Source organism: Octodon degus, unplaced genomic scaffold, assembly GCF_000260255.1.
Source record: "Octodon degus isolate 3935 unplaced genomic scaffold, OctDeg1.0 scaffold00010, whole genome shotgun sequence".
NCBI classification, from domain to species: domain Eukaryota; kingdom Metazoa; phylum Chordata; class Mammalia; order Rodentia; family Octodontidae; genus Octodon; species Octodon degus.
Window position 1 is genome coordinate 16,310,680 of NW_004524586.1, and position 18,393 is coordinate 16,329,072.

Here is an 18,393-nt window from a genome sequence, read left to right on the forward strand (position 1 = left end):
TTGTTGAAACTGTACTTTCGATTTGATTTGAAACTGTCTCATTGCTATATGTTTATCAATAAAACTTTGAAAAGAAAAAAAAAAGAAAGATTTAAGCTGCAGACAGAGTGAATTTTAGAGAAATATTTCTGAAATGAATACATAGTATGAGATTAATAGATTATACATTGTAAATAAATTATTCACAAACTTAAATGAAAAAAAAATAAAAATAAAAATAAAAATGAAATGACGGCCATAGCAAAGAATGGTGCCTGTGAGATCCTTTCAGTGCTGGGAGATCTAGACTCCTATCATTGGGCAGAAACCATTACCTGTCTTGAAGTCCTTTTGCAATGAGATGGACAACACAACCTCAGAGGAATGTCCCATGAGGTTTGCTGGGGGCTGTGCCAGGCAGGTGCACAAGGGCCATTCATGTCACTCTACCCAGGAGGCAGACCATATGGTCTCAGTGCCTGAAAACTGGGTCTCTGGGCTACAGAATGTCTTAGGCAGGGCATGGCTGGGGTAAAATGCAAGCATATTGAGCTCTAGGGAAACTGTCATTCCAGAATGTTTTCATTATCCTGACTTTAAATTTCTAATTCTTCACTGGAAAACAATATGGGTATTTTTTTCCTTTTGGTCTTTAGCTTATTACGTTGTGACAGTGTTTATGTCAACAACTGCTGTACACTGTTTCAAAGGAAAAAATACTTTTTAGGTGAGCTTAAAAGCATCAAACTGTTGGATGTACAAAACTTCCAACAGTAAATCAAGAAATTTTAAATATAAATTAAGTAGTAACATCAACTAAAAGGCTAGGCTTCAACCCTAGGCTTCAAAGAAAGGGAGAAAAATGTTTAGAAATCATAACCTGAGAGTCTATAGAATTCTAACTGCATTATAGCCAGACTTTAAAGCTTCAAAAAGAGTTTTCAGCTTTGTGCCTTTCATGGAGAGCAGAGATGCTTCTCTGAAAGGAGACTGATCAAGAGAGAAAGCATACCGGCCTTCATTCCTAGCCATCATCACACTGTTACTAGGGTGTGGCCCTTGAGGCAATTCCCCAACATACAGGTAATCCACTTCTCTCTCTATCCTAAGCCCTTGGCACAGAGCTGCCAGACTAAAAACCTTTCACTGTTGTGAAACCAAATGGCAATGTACCTGCAGATATTTAACCCTGCAAATTTGCTTTCTGAGCACTAGCGTGATTATTCCTAGGAAACCTGTCATCTCAAAGGTAGAATTCCTTTCTAAGGCTTACGGCTCTTGTTTGTGCACACTACATGCCAAATTAACTTTGGCAGAAAGATCAGTGAGCCCGAAGTCCTGGATTCTGATATATCTGATGGATATTATTTGTGAGACATGAAATGTATTATACTTAAAAGGAGAGAAATCACCAAGTTACAAAAGCAGGGATGGAAAATTTACTTCATGCAATGTGATTATGTGATTGCCCATACATAACAAGCATGTTCAGGTGCTGAAAATAATTGTCAGCACATTAACAAATGGAGAGAAATGCTTCCTGGTCAATAGATGTGTGAATCCTGTAGTGAAAAGGGAAGAGAAAGCTGAGGGAGAGGAGGAAGGCAGAGAAGCGGGAGGAGGGGAAGGAAGGAGGAAGAGAAGACCACATAGCAAAGAGCCAGGCTCTAGTTAAAGCATGGTCAAGTAGCACAAGTAGCAGGATGTAGCCTTGTGCAAAGGGCACAAACAACTTTGGGGCTGGGCTGGGACAGCGCCACATGGCCATCATTGGTAAAGATGTTTGATAAAGAATGAAAATCACAGCTGTAAAGTATGACAGCTCTCAGGAAGTGAGCAGGTTGTTTTCACTTATTTTTATCCTCAAAGAAGAGGGCATTGTGTGAAGGGAGGTTGACAGAGAAGATAGAGAATCTGAGTTACGGTAGCTCAATTTTTCAAAACCCCACTGCAAGTTGAAATAGTTGACAAATATGCCCAAAACTTTGTTACTTGCTATGAAGCCAGAATGAACACTTAAGTCTAACTCTAAAAATGGGAAAAATTACATTTAATCCTGTCTTTTCTCTTACCCAAGACAAATACTAAAAATGCCCTTCTCAAGTAAAATTAAAGCACTTAATAAGAAATGCTTTCTTGGAAGAAGAAAGAAAGAAAGAAAGAAAGAAAGAAAGAAAGAAAGAAAGAAAGAAAGAAAGACAGACAGACAGACAGACAGACAGACAGACAGACAGACAGACAGAAAGAAACTCAATCCAACAGGCTGATTTTGTACCAGGTCGCGCCTATGGCTGAAAGTTCTGGGAGATTATTGGCGTACAAACCGTATCCAGCTCAGGCGAACCAAAAGCCTAAGACTAGATAGAAGAGACACAGACTTCCAGCCAAATGGCCACATTTCATTTTAGCAGCTGAAGACGCCATGACAGCCAGAGCTGTGCTATATAAGCTCAAGAAGCGTAAATCTAGAAACAGGAAGATAAGCAGAGACCCAGGACAAACACCCGCCCTCAGCGGCTGACGGGGAAGGTCCTGTGCTTCCAGTACAGCCTCAGCTCTTTGATAGAGAATTCACATCCACACATATCCAGGAAGATGATAAAGCACTTCTGATGCTAACTAACAGACAAACACACTTCTACCATCTCTGAGCTGTGCTTATCTTAAATGTCATCTTGCCATCTGCCAATAGCATATCTGAGAGTGGAGCTATAATGTCAGGCCACCGCCAGTCAGTCATTACCTTGAACACAGCAACCAAGCAACGCTGTCCTTTGGGACGTTCATTCAGTTCGATCCCTTGGATTCTTGATTTACAAGTTGTTGCACCCAACCTAATGGATGTTCTCTTTAATTACATTTTACAAGCCCCATGCAGTGAGCAACGGTGTGTTCAGAGACAAAGCTGAACTAGCACACAAATATTTAGGAGACCATCCAGGGTGCTTTTCTCAATTTCTAAGCCATGGGTAGTAAAACTGCATGTCCAGCTGCCATTAAAACTGAAATACAGACTCCAGAAGCTTCTGGGAATCATGGCTTTTCCCACCAAGGCATGAGAGTCTCTAGTCCGTGCCACCAGAGGGAAGTAGGCATGGCTGGCACCATGTACTCTGCTAACCTACTCAGTCACAGGCAGAAAAAGAAACATGGTAAATGACACAGAAACACTGTTGGAAGGTATCCATATCTGTGGGAAAATTTACTTTTTCACAATATTAGTAATTTTTTTTTCCAGACAAGCACAGCAGGACGAGGACAATGAATGCATAAAAATAGAGAATACCACTTCTAATAGCACATGCTTGTGGGAGAAAAAGAAAAGCAGCCTGCTTGTGGTTTCCATGTTCAACCTGCACTAATGTAAGAGACAAGCTGTGCGGAAAAGTTGAAGTCATCAGAATAAAAAGCATCTGTCACTTTCTTGGGCCAAAAGAAGGCATACCTAAGATAGAGAGCTACAGGAGCAGGGTGGACTTCGGGCTTGGTGCTGGGTAGTTGGTCTGGGTTTAAACACCAGCCCTATCACCTCAGCTGCGTATCTTTTGGCAAATTATAAAGCATTAAGCCTCAGTTGCCTCATATGTGAAGTCGGCACACAAACGGTGAGAAGGCTGTGGAGGGTGTTAAGGACACTATTACTATGTAGTGCCCAACTCCACGGCAGGCCCGGCACACAGGCAGCATGTCACATGTGCCCACTTAGAGTCTCAGACAAGCATGCATCACACTACAAACGTGAACGCATCACATGAAAAATGAAATACATTCATCCATGTAAAGGTGGCATTCATAGAAAGACGTTAAACAGTACCTGACAGTCAACAAACCAGCTATCTCCAAAAGGCTTATCCCACAGAATGGCAAAACTTGGGGACCTAAGGATATGGGAATAAAAATTACCTTTATCAGTACCCCTGTCCTTTGATCCAGGTCTAAAACACCTCCTTCCTGATTACTCTTTTACAGTCCAAGTTGACATGGGGACTTGTTCTTGTGGGATGGGGCAATTGTGAGGGATGTGGGTTTGCTTGCATTTCTAATGATCAGAATCTACAAACAGAAGTGCCTTCAGTCAGAAGCAATGCACGCATGCTGAGGAATACACACGCGCGCGCACGTGGACACGCCTGCGCCAGCCCCCACACAACTTACCCATGAAGTGCCAATGAAGGAAATGATGCTGGACCACTTGGCTTTAACTCTGTGATTACAGACCGCTCAATTTACGTTTAAAGTAAAACACATCATAAGCTGTGGGGACCTGACATTCACATGGCTTCCATATCAAGATGCCCTTCAGGGCTGCAGCCTCTGTGCACAATGAGTAAGAGGACATTGCTGCTGTGAACTACACCACTCCACACACAAGACTTATCCTTTGAATTCTTTTCTTTTTTCTTTTTCCATTTATGTATCTGGTACAGGGTCCCACTACGCAGCTTGGACCCACAGTGATCCCCTGTTTTCAGCAGCCCCAGCACTAGGATTACAGGCATAGGCCACCACCCCCAGACTCCTTCCCTGCTCAATGCACTCCAGGGGCCAGGCAGGCATGGTATGCAGGGACGGGAATCAAACGCTGTGCTTGGCAAAGCAGGCACTTAGCCGCTAAGCTATCTCGCCAGCCCTTTACCCTTTGAAGTCTTAGCTGTACTAATGCAAGGTCTCCTCTGCACAAAGGTCTCCTTTACCCAGAGCAAAACGCCTGCCTTTCTGGGACTATGGTGGAGGCACTTTGGTTTCCGAGTTCCCACACCAATCTGCAGTCACAGCACTTGAATCTTTTCAAGTGGCTGAGCTGGAGGAGGTACCCAGTGGGCAGGGTGAAGGAGCTTCTGTCCACAGCCAATTCACAATGCCAAAGAATATGAGGCAGATTAGGTTCTTGCCCCAGAAATAACAGGACATCGCAGAAAAGCTGGACATTATACCTGGAGCAGGAATCCCAGCCAAAACACTCGCAGGTTGCAGCCACAGACCCCGTTTGCTGCTTATGTGGACTCCTGGGCCAGGCCCCACAGCACTCAGGCTAGGTGGAGTAGCAGGAAGAGAGTGATACAACCAGGATGTAAAATCTGCAAACAGCCTTGGACTCATCATACAAATGCCATCTAAATCAGTAAGCACAGCATTCGTCTCCAAAAGGATGAATTCACTTTGGTGGGAGCCTTGACAGTAGGGCATCATGAAATGCAACTCAGAGCGCCCGTCAAGTTCAGCTTTAGAGTGCCGTGGCCCCCAGAATTCTGGAACCAGCAACCTGAGTGCCAGAAGACGAGCAGTCCACCCTGGAGACCCAGAACTGAGGCAGGGATGCAGCCCAGTCCCTGCCTCTCCACGCTCCGCTCAGAGCTTCTTCGTAGGCTCCTGCAGTGGTTCCCTTGGTCCCAATCCCTTATACAATGAGATTCCTGGAGCCAAGACAGTGGGTTATTTACAGATTTGTTTGCTTTCACTGTGTGAAAGAGAAGTCTACTGAAAACACTTCAGAGTCATTCCGGACTGCCAATCATGAAAGTAAATCAGAACAGAGGAAGAAGCAGCAGATACCAGGAACTTAAGTTGCTCATTTTCTGGATGAGAATTCAAAGACTATGGAAGAGCCACTTATGTCATCTAAAGTCACACAGCAGGTAGAAAGGTGACAAGGAGAGACCAGGACCAGGCTCTGCTCCTCAGGCCAGGGCTCAGTCTCCAGCAATGCCTAATGTTCCTTGGCTTTGCAGTCTAAAGAGCCATCTTCATATGAGATGGGATTCCAGTCACAGCAACCACCACAGGGAGGACAATGCTGCCCCTGCTTTGTCCTAAGAGAGGCCTATTAAGAATCCTCTGGCTTGGCAGACTGATTAGGCAGAGCGCAGTGGCCAGGGTTCGACCATGTTGCCCCCAGACTTGGGGCATGCTGAGATAGTGATTGAGACTGGACTTGGTGCGCAGGCCTGTAATCCCAGTGCTTGGGAGGCTGAAGAGAGGAGAAACAGGAGAATCACTACGAGTCCGATCTATGTAGTGAGACCCTGGAGATCCTGTACCAAATATGAAAAAATAACAAAAAAGATCCCTGTGGTTTGTGGATCTCAAGGCCAGTTTTATCCCTAGTGTCACAGGAGACACTGAGATAAAGGTCAGTGCTGCTGTGGATTTGCATATGGGACAGAATCAAAAGTATTAAAAAGAACCAAAGCTATTAGAGAAAAACAAATTCAACAATACCAAGAGAAACACTACAGACCTATCAAAATGGCTAAAACAAAAAGGAACTATAAAGGCTCGATGTGGATCAACTGCACCTGCCTGATTTCGATGGTCAGAATGTGGAACAGTAAGCCTTAGTTTGACAGTTTCTCACAAAAGTTAATGTACAATTGCCATACAAACTAACATCTGCAGCCTTAAGCATATAGGCCACAGAAATAAAGACTCATGTTTTCTAAAACATCTAAGCCTACATATTTATAGCATTACTATTCATAATAGCTCTAAACATCCCTCAAGAGGGAAATGTTTTAAGCAAACCATGGCCCACCTGCAATGGGAGATACTAGTCAGAAATGAAAAGAAACAAACTATGGATATGTGCAATGATCTAAATCAGACCACAAGAAATTAAACCTGGTAGAGAAAGGCAATCCCAAAGATAACACACTATAAACCTATACTACTATAACATTTTTGAGATGAGAAACACTACAAAAAGAGAACAAATTAGTGATGCCCAAGAATTAGAGTTGTCGAAGGGGAAAGGCAAATGTGATCACAAACAGGTAAGAAAGGGGCTTGATGTGGTGATCAAAACACAGCAGCTTGACTACAGCAACAGACGCAAGACACAGCATTAAAGAACTGAACACACAAACCAGGATCAGTGAACTGTTCTTTGGCCATTCCCTGGTGGTAATATAGTAGTGTATAGTTCTGAAAAATCACAGAGGAAAACTGGATAAAGTTTATACAAGATACCTTCATTCTTTCTAGTAAGGACATAGAAAATCTATAATTATTTCATAAAATGCAGTAACAAAACCCAAAACGGTAGATAGAAATTTCTCCTGAAAACTATCAGGACATTGCCAAGTCTATGATCATTGTTGGAGCTCACAGAAACTATAAAACCCACAGAGCTAGAATATTAACCAACAGCCTTCACAGGAAGCTGATAAGCACGGCACAAATTGAATATTTCATAAGTATGGAGAAAATGCTTGTGATTTTTCAAAAAATCTGAAATATGCAAAATGCAAAGCCTTTAAAAGCCTAGCGCAGAGCGGAGAATCACTATGGCTAATAAAAACACAGTTAGACAGAGATGGCATATGGATGCGGAATAGCATCTCTCTGCTCATGACTAAGGCCCAGGAAGCCCTCACACGGGTGCGGGCGGCTTCTCCCCCAGAACAGAGCCCGTGTGCTTAGTGCCAGAGCTCTGGGTCAGCACAAGGAAAGGCCCGCGACCTCCACTGTGCATGGACGGGCTGGCACTTTGCAAGAATGTCACCGCTGCTCCAGCAGAAAGGAATGAGGGGACAGCCCGGCCCTTGTACTCACTTATTCTGCATCATATTCATTATCACCCAGTCGAAAGGGTAGACGTTCTTCCCAATGAGATTCTTAAACATGATGAAGGTTTCCATCAGAAAATCCTGAAATAGAAAACACAACGTTGAAGAAGCCCTTCCAGAAAAAGGTAAAAACTAGCTGTCCCCCACCAGAGGGCAGGATGATAAGATTAGACAAGACTCCATTGTTTGTAGCTGAAAGAAAATACGCTGAAATGTAATGAAGATGCACTCAAAAGAGTTGTGTATTAGATCTGACTTTGTCTGTTGTCTACGCATCTGTTGAGATGCCTTTTTCAAGGATATTATTTTTAAACAGTATCAAGCTATATCTTCCTAGCAGTTAAAAAGTTTTTAAAAAGGTGTATCTCCAAAGGTTGCAAAGGTTAGTCCCTTTCTGCTTAAAAGCAAACATGATTTTAAAATGCCTAATAGACAGGTACACTATAGTTTTTCCTGTATTTACTCTAAATCCATTTTTCATAATGAACAGTCCCCATCATGTTGAATATGTGACAGTACTATCCATCCCTTTTTATGTCATTGGAAGAACAAAAGGCATATCCTGGCCATCTGCACTTATCCAGCATGATGTAAAGCATGTGACCAGGTGGCTTCTTTGTCAAACTCATCGATGCAGCAGCTCCATCACCCCAGGGGACTCAGTAGTGACAGCTCTGGCCCCTCACAGATGACTTCTCTGTACCACTCAGGTCTGAAAGGACAGTAAGGTTCAATGGATGCCCCTTTGTCCCATCTGCAAGGGACACCCTTTACCTGGGGCTTCCTCTGTGCCTGAGGAAAGTAAAACTTCTTGTTTGTGAGAAGTAGGCACTTATTCTGCACTAACTTGAATAAGCCGAGCCATTGTTTTGAAAAGCACATACCTCCTAGACCTACGTATCCTCAAGGCCTGGGAAGGGAGGAGAAAGGCAATAGAAGTGACTTAGAAATATGGGGCCGTGATCACAGGCTACCAAATGAGTGGACATTTCTCATTTATTTAATCCGCTGAATCATAATTAGGTGCAATGGCTGTGAAGGCCAAGGTGGTGAGTGGAATTTAAGCAGCCAAGAAAGCAATTCCCAGGGCAAAGTTTGTACCAGCACCACTTTGCAAAGAAGTACAAGGTAAATTTGAGGACTGTTAGGTAATGTTTAAAGTTAACAAACTTTCTCTGCAATCTTAAGAGCCAAAGGGGCTTGCTGGAAGTCCTATCTGCTGAGAAGGAGTCTGGGAGGAGGACCACAAATAAAACTCAAGGAACAATTGACCCTAATTACCACTTTACAATACAAGCCTCCAGGCCAGGAAAGGATTGTAGAGACCCTGGAAGGACAAAAAAATTGGTGCAGATGTTCAGTTTTGCCCCAAGAGGCCAAATAAGCTCTCCGAGCTCTGCCCTTGAGTCCTGTAACCTTCAGACCCAGGAAGCAGGAGCAGCCTGGGTGCCCATCTGGTAGACAACTGGCTTCTTTGCCCACTTTAATCATTAAAATTCATGTTTCCCTGCTTAGTCTCCCCATTTTTACAAGAGCTTCCCGTTTTGATGACCAGGTTGCGCATTCTGCCTGCTGAGTGCTGTAATTTAGCCACATTTCTATTTGCATAGACTTTCTGCCTGTCTTGCTGATCATTCCTTGAAGCCTAATAATTGAGATGCAGGCTCTGGTTTTCATTATTCTAGAAGAGAAGCAGTTTTCCCCAGCTCCTTTTCTTTTCTAGGAGACACAGTCCCATACTTCATTAGCATGGCTCAGCTGTTAAATTTTGGGACTTTGCTGATCAAACAAAATGCTGCATAGAGGGAGAGAGGAGCTGCGCAGGGCTCGTCAGGCTGCGTGATTCACTAGCCACGGTGGTCCAAACAACCACCTCCGCCTGGCATGGCTAATGAGGCCTCACAAGCCGCCATGCTGAGGGCTGCAGCACAATAAGAGACATTTGGTGGAAGTTTCACCATTTCACAAAAGTTGTTCTGTTCCTGGGGAATACTGCAGTTTGACCACGCTCAGGGATTTGTGTATAATAAGCGGGCAGCTCAAACTATGACCATCAGTACATTCCAGAGGTGACTGCTTCTCAGAAATCTATCGGCTTCTTTCCACCCCAGGCCCGTCAACTCAAAGGAGGTCACGTTCTTGCACGGGACGGCCAAGGGGGCCCTTAACCCACCCATTCTGCCCATCCCGCCCTCTTTATCCCCTTACTTCACTTAACCAGATCTTTACCATTGCAAGTGTGATACAGTCACTGTGTTCTCCCAATCTTGCACTTAAACCACCTCCATAATGGCTTCCCAGTTCTCTGAGACTAAAGATAAAGTGTGTTGATGGTCATTCTGCTAGGCCAAAGGAATAACATTTTCAGACTAGGTCTATCTACAGATTTTCAACCTATCAGGTGAAAGACAGTTGGGAGACAGGTCCTCTGTCAACTTTTTGTGGTTGTCAATTTTCATCAAAAGATTACTTGAAAATTACAAAGAAGAGGTGTGCATCTCCTCCATGTAGTCATATGGCAGTTATGACACATTGAAAAAAATAAAAAATACATTGAAAAAAATAAAGTAGTATTTGGTTGTTACAGGGTCTCACTATGCAGCTCAGACTCATAGTGATCCTCCCATTTTCAGCCTCTCCACTGTTGGGATTACAGGCATATCCAGACTCTGAGGCTGGCTCAGCCCACCCTGGGGGTGGGGCTGGCGTAGCATGTGGTTCCAGGGATCAAAGCATGGTCCCTGCACTGGCCTAAGCTTTCCTGAGCAGGTGCTTTAGTTTGCTGAGCTAGCAAGCAGGCCCCAGTTGCCACACTTTAACCCAGTACTCCAGCAGCACTGCTAATCAGCCTGCCATTCCCAGCCTCCTGGCAGGATAGCAGGAAGCACTGGACACCAAGTCTGAAACACTGTTGCCCCAAAATGTTGAATTTCAGGCAGAACTTCTGGTTCACAAGATAGACAATAAGGGATAGAAAAATTAATTGAAAGATTACTGCAAGACAGTACTTAAAGAATCCCAAATGGGGCCGGCCAGATAGCTCAGTGGATTAAGGCACCTGCTAAGCAGACACAGGGACTGGGGTTCGATCCCTAGTGTGCTGTGCTGGCCCGCCCCCAGGGCATACTGAGATGGGAATGAGACTGGGCGTGGTGGTGTTACCCTGTAATCCCAGCACTTGGGAGGCTGAAAACAGGAGAATCACTACGAGTCCCATCTGTGTAATGAGACCCTGTAGACCCTGTACTAAATACCTGAAAAAAAAAAAAAGATTCCCAAACGAGGGGTAACCTACCGAACTTATATTTGGTCTCATCCCCCAAAATATCATTAAGCAGTGCCATGAAGGAAGCGAGGAAGCGAGGAAGCAAGGGGATGGGTTCATTTTAGAAAAAGAAAAGGATAAAGAGACATAAACCTAAATCAGCAGATGAATCAAGACCGAACTCTGAGTGAAGGAAGCTGCTGATGAACGGGGTGAAAGAAGAAAGAAAGAAGGAAAGTGGACCTGGTATTCTGGGAGGACGGTTAGCCACTCAAGTCAGCAGTGAGAGTGCTGAAGAATGCAGAATTCCCACTCTCAGAGATGTCTGCTGAGCCCCCGAGAGAAGCACCTCATTTTCATAGATTTATTGTACAGACAGAGACACACTGAGATACAAAGAAGGTACTCTTACGCGGAAGTGCTTGCAACTGCCAAACTCAGATGACAGTTTGCCTGGTACTGTTCTTTCAGCTTTATTGTATTTTTGAAAAGAAAACAAACATACAAGTAATACCTGGAAAATCTTAATAAGGTCAATGGATTGTATGAATGTCAAAATCCTGGTTTTGATGCTGTCTTTGCTTTGTAAGACTTCACTGGAAAAAATGGGTGAAGGTACACAGAACTCTGTTACTTCCTATAGGTGCATGTAGGACTATAATGACCTCAAAATAAAAAGTTCATTCAAATGAAAAAAGAGTGCTAGTTCCATGCAATGGAACATTCCTATGATCCCAGGACCTAGGGAAGCTGAGGCCAGAGGATCACAAGTTTGAATCCAGCCTCAACAGTTTAACTCCTTAGGGAGACCCTGCCTCAAGAACAGCTGGGGATGCAGCTCAGTGCAAAGGTCCTGGGTTCAATATCCCCATTATCACAAAAATGCAGTAAACAATGCATTAAAGTAATTTTTAAATAGAGAGGAAAAAAAGCCAACGGCTATAAACAAACAAGCAGACAAAGAATAAAGAAACCCTTCCAAGCATGGTCTCGGAGGAGATAATGAGTGGTTTGGTACCTCAAAGTCTCTCCACATGCTATACTCCCGGGACCCTCCTGCCTCCAGCACAGGCCCCAGCACCGCTTCTTCCCTTCGCTGTCTGCCCCTCCACCTACAAAGAACCAAACCACTGAGTCACCCCAGCCTGCCTCCTGGCACAGTCATCCTTCCAGAGCAAAGATGATCTGGGTGGATTGAAAGGATTTCAATTAACTAAGACAGTCTGCACTGGACCATGGAGCACCAGGAGGTGGGCCTGTCTGTGCTGGTTCTCCTCTGTGCTGACACAGTCTGTCATGAATAAATTGCCACTGAGTGAACCCTCTAGACTAATAGTCCAGTGCAGGGAGCTGCACTGACAAGGAAATGGTCATGGGCAATAAAGAAGCTAATAAGGGGAGACCGGCTCCTCTTTCTACCCAAGGAGATGCACCGGCAATAGGGACTAGCACTGTCACAGCACCCTTGGGGCCTACTTCACATGAACTGCGGCCTTCTAATGTCTCACATGCCTCACTAGCAGAAGGTTTCATGGGCAGAAACACCACGTGTGGACACACTCTGGCCCTCACATTCCCCATGAGCATCTCCTCTTGCTATTTCCTGCATGTATTGGCCAACACGGACTGCCCCAGTTCAAGGTGAAGATGAGCTGGAACTGACTGCGTAAGCTATTATAAAGGGGAGGGTCAACATCCAGCTGCTGAGACCAGGACAGGTGGGAGAAAGGGGTTCCCAGAGGAGGTAGAAGTGACTGTAGGGAGGTGCTCCGCACCCCTCCTGATCTGGGGTCCTGGACACAGGACAGCAGCGTGTGGAGGCAGGTCAGTGTCTCCAATGCTGGAGAGCCAGAATATCTTGGATGGCTTGGACAGGAGAGGGGTGACTGCTTCCACTGTGAGGGAAACTAGAGGGACAATGCCCTCGCTATTCTTTTCTGGATCAGTCTTTCTACCTGTTCTCTCACAATCTGCGGGTCAAAGGATCATTTCTGAACTGTAAAAGTAACAGCTCTATGCATGCTGCTTTGGTATTGATGATAATCAAACTTCTTTTTAAATGGAAATAACTCACTAAAATCCAGAGGTGACAAATTTGAAAACCTGAATTATAGTGCTTATTAGAAGGCAGCAAGTATCCAGAAATGGTTTAGGCTATTGTCATTTTGGAATACTAATTAACTCCCAATTATTTCACAGGAAATGATCATGTTTTTTGATAGCCATCAGAGTACAAAAGTAGTCAACTACTTCACCTGTAGTTAATGAACAGGACCATACTTTACAAAGGTTCTGACAGATTCACAACAAAAAGATTTACTATCCTTGCAGTATGAATTTGAGCTATCCAAGCCACAAATGCCATTTTATGATGAAAATCAAATTGTCTGCAGATAATTGATTTTCTGAACTGCTGTGTATAAGGGAAAATAATTTCTTGGGAAATTAGGACCACAACATGGAATAGATATATTTGATTCTCCACTCTGAGCAGGGAAAGAAGGCAAACACTTGGAATTCAGTGAATTATAGCGATTTTTAAACATCATGTTATACAGTCACTGTTCACAATACGCTGAAGCTGCCTATGATCAGCACCACTTAATAGTTTAGATTAGATGTTTTTAACAGTTTGCCTGGGGAGGCCTTGACAATATGACTGTTTTGATAAAGCACAAATTATTAACTGGAGTCCTTCCTTTTCAGGATGGGCAATTTTTCTTATTCAGAAAACTATTACTAAGTCTAGAATGTTACCTACACAATTGTTCATATATTCTTTCTCCTGACTAGAGCAGAACACAGTGAAATATTAAAGCTTCAATTAAAGCATTTAATGCTAATGAATGTAAGATCTGATTTACTATGCCATTATTTTAAGTGAATCATATGATGTTTTTATGCATATGTTACATATTTGAGTATTCCTCTACTGTAACTAGTCATTAATCTTCAGAGAAAATGGAAAAACACACAGGCATGTGCAGAACTTTTTTTTTTTTTGAGACAGGGTCTCACTAAGTAGTTGGGCCTGGCCTTGAACTTATTATGTAGCCTCAGTTAGCCTTGCCCTACCTCAGCCTCCCCCAAGTTCTGGAACTACAGACATGTACCAACACACCTAGAAGGTAAAACACATTCTTGGACCTTTTTTTAATGGAAACTGGTATGATTTTGAGGTATGGATTCACTTTTGTTCTTAGAAATCAATCTGTCTGTCATCTGTCTGTCTAATGCAAAAACCCTTATTCCGGAATATTCCACAGGAATCTGTGGTTACTCTGTGGATACTGATGAGTCCTTAAAAATGGCATCCAAAAGTTCAAGTCAACTTGTGATCAACCACGCCAACAAGTTTGGCTACAGCCTTACTGAGGATATCTACTGTATGGTAATGTAATTTAGAGTCAATAGGGAGGAGGCTCTTCAATGATAAATTCACCTCTAGTGTACTTTTCCTCATTAAGTTCTACCACTGTTTAACTGAGGCTGACCAGAGAATTATTTGGAGAAACGCTGATGAACACCCATTAGAACTATAATTAATAAAGGAGTGCAGCATAAAGCCATAAAGACTCAGGCTTCTGCTGTGGAAAGTTAACCTATAAATGACAGGAATTAATGGCCAACTATCTACGGATAATGTCTCTAAACTGGTAGAGATGACCTCAAGGCACAGGAAATTACACTGTGACAGAAAAGACAAGCGATTTCTCTGGACTCCCAGTCTGAATAATTCTTCAGAGCAGCAACAGGTCTACATCTCCAATCAAGAGATTTATCATATTATAAACAAGGTTTTGCTTGGAATAAGTGGCTTCTGAGATCATCCAGAGGCAAGTTCACATGCTGATAGAATTGGCTTCAACCTCTAGTACATGAAATGTATAAAAGAAGACTCACCACAACATCAGTCCTCATTTTTCCAAACGTCTTGATCAAGTGGGCATAATGATAATCTTCCATTTGTCGCAAAATAGCTGTCATACAAGCCACGAAGTTCCCCTAAAAATGGATCAAAGATAGAATTAGAGAGGAATCTTGGAGGAGGAAAGTTGGTATAAATTGAGAGCCTGGCATTTGCACTGCTAGGCAGAGGTGGCGGGCCTGGGCTGGAAGCCCTCAGTCCTGCCACACCTTGGTCTAGGCGTAACAGCACAAGACACTTCATTTCCAATCTCAGGGCTTTTTTGGGAGAGGTGGAGGGTGAAGGCGGAAAGCTATGCTACTTTAGCTTTAGATACATTATGCTTCAGGACACAGGCTGTCTAAATTACAAAAAAAAAAGCTCTATTTTTTTATTAAATATACAAAAACTAAAGATAGGATTGAAATCACAGCCACTCATGTTTTGTGCTCTCTTGGAAAGTTGCTTCCCTTATTATCAGGCAAACTGTGTGCCCGGCCCCTCCTCTTGGGCCATGGCAAAGAGAGGTCTTTTATTTCTCAAAATCTGCCTGTGTCCCTCATGGCCAATTTAGAGGCAATCACCGCTGACTCCACAATGAGTTATGGTCCAATTCTCTTCCTGAAGAAGAACGGGGGAGGGGGAGAGGCAGCTTCATCAGAATGTCAAGCGAGAGAGATGGGAATTTCTTATACCAGACGGAGCTGACTGGAAAGGAACAGGAAGCGGGAGGGAAACAGACAGAAAAATAAAATCATAATGTGGAGAAAGCAAGGGGCCAAAGCAGTTAAGCACATAATTGTGGCCCGTACATGTGTGTACACAGGTCTGTATGCCCTGAAGGGCGTTTACGTGGTGGCTGTCTTCCTGTCATTAACCGCAATTTCTCATTCTAAGGCTAGTGGGTAAAAATATTACACAGCCCTTCTTACTTTTAAATATATATCCCTAAGTTAATGAGATTTTAAGAAACACAAGATATATATTTTCTCCTATTAAGCCAGTACAAGTCTGGTAGAATTATAGGATGAAACACATCATTATTTTTTTTCTCTAGTAAATGAGCTCCCAAACTGCATTCTTTTACTAACTTTACTTTTGCAGCCATATATTTGAAAGCCTAAATGTCTTTTGTATTAATTTGGAATACATGCTCTATGTTAAAGTCCGATATTTTCTTCAATGCATTTTATACCTACAGTATACATATATGCTTCCAAATGAGTCCTCAAAGGATACATTGCACAAATTGAACAAATACAATAAAGATTTGGCATCTTGCATTTGCCCAGACATGTAAATTATGTGAGAATGATGATAATCGCTGAGATTACATTCCAAGTTGGTGATGTTCAGAAAAAGAGCTAAACAGTGCCTGGTCGGCACAGGAAAAGCGATCAGTAAAATGGTAAAATGTCTATTTACGAATGTGAACTTCTGAAATACATAAATACTTGGCAACTCATCTGGCTCAAGAGCAGCTGCTTCTTTACGACATCTTCTCCTCAGGAGAAGCCATTCTTGAACAATCACCCGAATGTCTGATCAGGCACCCTGCTGAGGCTGTGAGAGCCACAGCCTCTTCTGGTCACAGAAAACTTTCTTTTTGTCCCACACAACAGAGGTTTTTCCTTTTGAGTCACAGAGAAAGCTGCATGTGAAACCAGCACTTGAAGCCTACGAGGCAAGTACTTGGCTGACCTATTTGCTTTCCTTCCTCTCCAGATGAATATTTCAACTCTTTCTCCTAGGAGTTGGAGAAGAGCGATAATGACCAGTACAAGCTAGAGCCTCCCTTTACCCCACTGTTGCAGTCATCAGAGAAAGTTGGAAGAAGGTGGAAAAGAACGGCTCATAAGAAGACACTCTGCCCCAAATTCCAGCAATCTCCGCCCTGACAGATGAGGAACAGTTCCAAAATAAGAAGCAGTCTAGAGCATCCCACATGCACCAAGTAAGTACTCAAATCACCGAAATTTCAGATCAAAGGAGTTCAGCAGTGAAGGCGCCCATGTAAGAATCACTGAAATAATCAAGTCAGCTATTATCATCCCCAAACAATACAGCACTGTGCTTAACACAAAACATCAAACTAAACAGAAAATAAAGACTCCTGAGCGATCCTGAGAATGCCGAGGGCATGAGCGCCAAGTACCACAATGAGAAAAGGCCAGCATCCAGGATCAGGCCAGGGGTGTGCACAGGTAACACGGAAGGATCCAACTGGGGGAGCAGATTGCCATGCACTGCTGAAAAAGTCATGCAAGGCAAAGAGAATAGGGGAACTGATAGGACAGTAAAAGCAAAACTGAAAAGATATGTGAAGATTCACAAAGTAAGTCCAAGGAATACGTAATTGGCAGTCGGGAAGTCTTCTTGCTAGACAAAAATGTCATTGAGAAAGCAGTCAAATGGCCCCTTATTTAACAACCATGAAGACTAATTAAAGCAGGCCCAGGAAGGGCAAAGGACAGGCCATCATCATGAGTTAGAGGACTGCTGCCTGGCAAAGCACATGCCCTCTTTACTTAACCTAAGGAAATGGGCCAAAAGCAATTTGCCTTGTCCTTCCTCTTCTTAGAAGAAGCCAATCTTGCTGTTTCAGCTCTTTTCTAAACTGGGCATGGACCACTAAGAAAGGGGTAAAGGGCATGATGAAATTCACAGAAATGCTCCACATTATCTCCCTGTCCTTTGGGATGGAGAAACGGTAGAGCCCTGCACTGTGTAGTAGTGGGCTTATATGGGTGGCTCCAGGAAGTATTTATAGGAGCTGTATTTTAAACCAGTCATACATTAGGAAGAAAAATGGGGGAGAGCTGTGAAAAGAAAAATTTATTTCTGCCGTCTTAGAAGAAAATTACTATATTCTGTGCTTTAATTAATTTATTTTAAATGCATCTGAGAATCACATGAAGCTTTTATTTTTAAACAGTGGGTAGGTTGACAGGTAGGCTGGTGGCAAGGCATGTGGCAAAGTTCATCTCAGAATGTGAGTCTGGAATTGGGCTTCAACCCCAACTTCTGAATAAAAATAATTAACTAAATAAAAATAAGGTACATTCCTATGACTTCAAAGCAATGTAAATCAGGGACAGGCAAGATAGAATGCTTTTGCAGAAAATTTCAAAACCAGGACACTGAATACCTAATAAATAACAACAACAACAAGAAATGTGAACCTCATTAGCAGTCAAAGAGGAAAATGATATATCATTATTTGTCTGCCAAAATAGCAAATGACTATTTAAGTGACGATAATATTAGAAAGAATACAGGGAATGAGGACTCTTCTAGGCTGCTGGTGAGAGCATAAATTGCTATAACCTTTTTGAAGCGATTTGGTGATAGGTTTGAAAAGTCTTGAGAGAGAGAAAAAAAAAAACTCATCTCCTTGGTAATTCTACTTCTAACAACCCACCTAAAATGTATTTCAAAATAAGAAATTTTATGCTTCAAAATGTCTACTGAATCACTGAAAATATGTAAGTGTCCAAAACAAGAAATGTGCAAGTAATATGGTATTTTGCAGGATTGCAAGATAAAATACAGGAATGCGTACTGGAATTTATCACTTCAGGTAAAAAAGAAAAACTAAATATGTAAGAATTAACCTAACTAAGGAAGTGAAAGACCTCTACAATAAAAACCTACAGAACTGGGGCTGGAGAGATAGC

The 18,393-nt window shown here is 42.8% G+C and overlaps 1 protein-coding gene across 2 annotated transcripts in view; it reads right to left on the bottom strand.

Annotated features, from left to right (window-relative positions):
- Positions 1–18,393, bottom strand: part of Dock1 (dedicator of cytokinesis 1) — a 542,363-nt gene that overhangs the window by 188,810 nt on the left and 335,160 nt on the right. For both annotated transcript variants that reach the window (XM_004625582.2, XM_012513454.2), the window contains exons 28-29: positions 14,713–14,814; positions 7,531–7,625 (exon numbers count right to left, since the gene is read on the bottom strand). In XM_004625582.2, coding sequence (XP_004625639.1) covers positions 7,531–7,625; positions 14,713–14,814 — 197 coding nt within the window. The remainder of the gene's footprint in view (positions 1–7,530; positions 7,626–14,712; positions 14,815–18,393) is intronic.